The following is a 4,763-nucleotide window of genomic DNA, read 5'->3' as shown; positions in this document are numbered from 1 at the left end:
AGGTTCAGTTTCACATTTGTTTTCTGGTCTCTGCTTGGAATTTGTTAAAAAAAAAATAGAGCGAGAACAAAACAAAACAACAAAAAAGAACAAAACAACAAAATCCCTCATGCTAAGCTTTTATCCAAAATGTTCTCCCCACACTGAACCGGTCACCGTTTAACTTTAACCTGAACTGTGGCCCAGGAAATCCTTCAACATAAATAACCTTGGAAGCTGCCATGACCATTTTTGGAACGTGCTGCCTCAATAAATCTGTTACTTTGTTGTGCAATGTTGAAGTGTGCAGTTGTTTCTCTGATTAATTAGGGCAAAAAATAAACTTGCACGATCAATCCAAGCTGTGACATGTTTCAGCCCTGGCTTGAACGTGGGCAGAAAAGAGCCTTAGAGCCTTCTCCACAGACCTGCCCTGGAATTTTAGGATGCGTTTCTGGCTCGGAGTTTACTCCATTTGATGAGATAAGGTGGCTGCTAACAAAGTTTGCAAGGGAAGAGTTTTGGTGTGTCCCAGGACTGCCGTTCTAGCTTAGCATGAGTAGGGCTGAACACAGTGAGAAATGATTCATCTTGACCACTGCCCCCACTAAAGACAACATAACTGAAGTGTTTTATGTAATTGTGTTTATTTTATTTCACATATTACCCATGGAGAACAGCTGATACATTCTTTATATCTTTCACCAGTCTGGAATGCAAGATAAAAAAAGGTATGGAAAAAGAGTTTAACGTTTGACATTCACGATATGAAAAATAGAGGGGATACAATGTTTTAAAATGCCCTTATGCAATATATATATATTTATATATATAAACCGTATAAAAATAAAATATATTTTTTCCGAAAAAAAAAAAAAAGACATGGCACAGAACAATCTTAAATACCAATGCATATCTCGTGATCCACACACACCGCACTTATAATTAACAAAATCCACGTACAATTGCACTTTTCCTCTCTGTGACGTTCAAGTATATCGCAGTCCCCGCAGGGACTGAAGAGTGTCCGATTCCCTGCCGGGTGCACATAACGCAGAGGGTAGAGCAGAAGTGGGCGGCCTGTCCTTGCCCACGGCTGACGCGCACCCTCCAACCCTCGGGGGCAGAGGGCGAGGCCGGGGCCCGTCGCCCACCGGCGGGTCCCCCCCTGAGCATCCCCTCCTGGGGGCGGCGGGGCGCGGGAGGGCGGCCAGGGCCGCCCGGCCCCCCGGGAGCAGCGTTGGCGCCTTGGCGTCGCGGGCGGCGGCGGCCGCGGGAGCCGGCGGTGCCCGGCCCGGGCGGGCCAGAGCCCGTGGCGGGCGGGGGGCGCAGCGTCCGCTGCCCTTCTCAGCTCCCCCGGAGGGCGCGCCGGGGTCCCGCCCGGGCAGGCGCTCTCCGCGAATCCTGGCGGATCTCAGCCCGTGCCTCAGTCCATCCGTCGAGGCGGCCGCGGCCGGGTCTTGCGGCGCTTCAGACTCCCAGGAAGGCGGCGAGGGGCTGCGCCCGGCGCGTCCGTGGGCGCCGCCCGGAGCTGGGGGAGCGCGCTGGGCTGCGGCGCTCGGGCAGGGAACGCCGCCGGCGGCCGTAGCCCTGGGGGCTGATCTTGTTTGGGGGGGCGGCATCGTTCCTGTCGTTGACGGCCGCCCTGTGGAGCTCGTCGACCAGCCAATGCACCGTGCACGTCCCGAAGCGGCACGCCTTTGTTTGGAAGTGGGGGAATCTGTTAATGCTCTGGCGGTAGCGCTTGACGCGGATGTGAGCATCCTCCCGGTTGCTGCAGGAAGAGAGAGAGCGGGCGTGAGAAGAGAGCAGGGGGGGCTCGCAGGAGGGGGCCCGGTGGGCGAGGGAACGGGAGGGTCTGCAGGGTAGGAAGCCCCCAGGCTGGAGACGGGCTCGTCCCGACGGTGCCCGGCTGCCCCCGGCAGTCCCGGCTGTGCCCTCCGCGGAGCAGAGCCTGCTGCCCATGCGAGGAGAGGCCCCGCCGATTTACGGCTGTTACTTTTTCCTATGCTTCCAGGGCTCAAGTTACTATTTATATCTGACTTTCGCAGCAAAGGCGCTACTATCTCCCGCCAGCTGAAGAGCGCGGGGAAAGGAAGGCGGGAGGCTGCTTTCAGCACGATGGGCAGCCCGGGCAGGACCTGCCTCTGGGGCGGGGAGGATCAACAGCGAGAATAACCCTGAACACCCGGAAACCAGGGGACCCCAAAAGTTTCCACTGCCTCGAGCAAGTGCCCGAGCCCAGGAAGGGCTGGAATTTACCTGGGAGGAGAGACTCGGGAATCCTCCTTCACGTCCTGGGTGCGTATGAGAGGCAGCACGTCGGCGGCTGCCCCCAGCCCTCGGAGCAAGCCCGCAGGCTTCACGTCCCGCTTGGCTCGGCTTAGTGCCCATTTCGTCCATCTGAAAGAGCACAAGGGAAGAGGAGAGCCTGTTATCGCAAGTCTGCAGGGAGGGAGCCAAACCAAATAGATTCGAGGAGCGAAAATCTTTGCCAGCGCCGAGATTTTTTTCCCTTTTTTTTTTTTTTTTTCCTTTTCCTCCCCCCCAGTGTTTCCTAAAAGGGCTCGAGGCCTTTAAGGAGCTGCAATTCCTGCAGGGAATGCAGTGCCTCTGGCCGCTGCCGGAGCCAGGCGCGGGGGCTCGGCGGCTCCAGGCGCGGCGCGGGGCGCTGGCAGGAGGGCGCGCTCCGATACTCACTTTCTTTTGAACTCTGTCGCTACGTCCACCCTTGCAGCATCCACCCCGAAGAAGGCCACAGAGCCGAGATAGAGCAGGGCTACGTGAACTAGTTTCATTCTGGCTGGGCTCCTGCTGGAAGGAAAAGAGAAGAACTATAAGCGTGCTTGCTAATAAAAGTCAAGTAAGGACTGTCCTTTATTCCTGGTGATTCCAGAGAGCTCCTTCCCTCGCAGAGCCCCCAGGCTACCGGGGACTTTGTGTCTGATATGAACCAGAAGCTAATATTTGCTCAACAACTTATCACAGAGTAAATAACAGAGCCTCCAAAGTTTACGTTTGTCGAGAGTTTAGTTGCAGAGGCGGCTGAATACCAGCAGGATTTCCAGAATACCCCCAGCGGCTCGCACTAGGATTTAGCAAACCCATAAGATCAGAGAGAGCTGGCTATCGGACGCATCCTTTCCAAACTCCAGCAAGTGTTTTGCTGCCGGGAAGTTTATTCCCTGATAGCTCCTCTTCCCACTTCACACGCAGAACCAGCTAGTTCTGGATCTTATGTTGTAAACTGCAGCTGATGCCAAGAGCCAGTGCAAGACTCCACAGCATAACTCCAAACTCTTCAAGACAGTCCAAATTTAGTAGAGTTTTACTTGCGTTCCACCTCCCCTGAATCTTTTGTTGTTGCCAAGGACGGGAAAAAAAATAGCTCTTACCTGACAGTGAGGATAATCCACTGAGACAAATGTTTTTGTAGTAGCGATCCGAGCTTGCAGGGTTTCCTGAGGAGCGAGAACTCCTCCTTTGTGTGTGTGTGTGTGAAGTAATCACTGCCGAGCTCTGCGCTCCTCTGTTCGCTTTTATAGAGCAGCGCTGAGAAGTGGGTGGACCTTGGCGTGGCTGGGCGATCTCTCTTTTGGCACCCCCCCACCCCCACATTTCAAGCACTCCTTAAGCATTCTGACCTGGACTGGGGGCAACACTGAGGGGGGGGGGGCGGGGGGGAATAAGAGGATTATTGAAAATTATCTTAAACAACCCCTTTGGTATTTTGTTAATTATAACGGCAGATTTTGGGATTCTGAGTCATGGCACAACTTGCAAAATCCGATGAGCCCCTCAGCCTGTTTTACTGGGGAGAGAGGTTTTAACTGCCGAAATATAACTATATTTATGTTATCTGTAGAATAATTTCTGATTCTAGACATCTTAGCTTCAGGTGGGTGAAAGCAGGGGAGTGGAAACCAGATTCAATCCATTCCAAAATCCATGAAAATCCATCAAATATCAAAGTTCCAAAAATAAACCCATATTTGGACAACGTGAATTTATAATGAGTAACTGGAATGGCAGCCTTCTTTACCTAAGTAGTGAGGTGGCAAATTTGGCATCATTAATATACACAACTTAACCTGGGTGCATTATTTTGTCTAACAAAATGAATTTGATTTATTTGATCGATTCAAGTAGATCACGATTCAAATGGTTTTGGGAAGTGAAGGTCAGAGCCCAGTCTGCCTCGGAACAGAGCAAGTGGCATTGCTTTGGGGCAAACATGGGGTCACTGGAACGCCTGGGGTTACGGGCGCCGGGAAGATCCGCCGTGCCTTGTGCTATTCCCAGTCCGCAAACCTCGCGGATGTGAGTGCAGTTACTTCCCGGTCAGAAAGCTGAACCAGAGCAGGATCGGGATCTCTAACAGCATTTTCTCGGCTGGCCAGCGGCAAAACCTTAGTCTGAGCACCTTGTTGTTGGGTTTTTTACAGTCTTTAAGGTCTTTGCTCCGTGACGCTTCAGAACGCAGAGGTCCGGCTTCGCAGGGGGTGCTGGAAGCCAGCAGCGGATGCACTGTGTCTCCGCTTACTTGTCGCAGTGCAAATTCGGCGGCACCGAGGGAAATGCCCCAAGAGATCTGCGCCCTGGGGCGCCAGGGTCCCCTGGCCGGCGAGAGACACTCGGCAGGAAGGAATGAGCTGGTGAGAAGTTTCTCTCGCATCTTGCCCCAAGCAAAGTGTTTCAAAAGTCAGGTGAGTGAGCGTGTGCTCGTGACTCTGTCTTTCTAGATAACCGCGGTGTATAACAACACCCCGGAGAGGTATGTGCAG

The 4,763-nt window shown here is 53.2% G+C and overlaps 1 protein-coding gene across 2 annotated transcripts; it reads right to left on the bottom strand.

The window, feature by feature from the left end:
* Positions 1–609: 609 nt before the first annotated feature.
* On the bottom strand, positions 610–4,432 carry ADM (adrenomedullin). 2 transcript variants are annotated; one of them, XM_064425531.1, is made up of 4 exons: positions 3,375–4,432; positions 2,680–2,793; positions 2,242–2,382; positions 610–1,753 (listed from the first exon to the last, which is right to left on the bottom strand). In XM_064425531.1, exons 2-4 carry the CDS (start codon positions 2,775–2,777, stop codon positions 1,450–1,452), a joined length of 543 nt encoding a protein of 180 aa, XP_064281601.1. In that variant the 5' UTR covers positions 2,778–2,793; positions 3,375–4,432; the 3' UTR covers positions 610–1,449. The 2 variants fall into 2 exon arrangements, with proteins under 2 accessions (XP_064281601.1, XP_064281602.1); XM_064425532.1 differs by having other exon boundaries at positions 2,680–2,790.
* Between the last annotated feature and the right edge of the window lie 331 nt (positions 4,433–4,763).

This window comes from Passer domesticus, chromosome 6 (assembly GCF_036417665.1).
Source record: "Passer domesticus isolate bPasDom1 chromosome 6, bPasDom1.hap1, whole genome shotgun sequence".
Classification (NCBI taxonomy): domain Eukaryota; kingdom Metazoa; phylum Chordata; class Aves; order Passeriformes; family Passeridae; genus Passer; species Passer domesticus.
The sequence above is the reverse complement of the archived record's forward strand: the minus strand, read 5'-3'. Positions and strand labels throughout refer to the sequence as shown.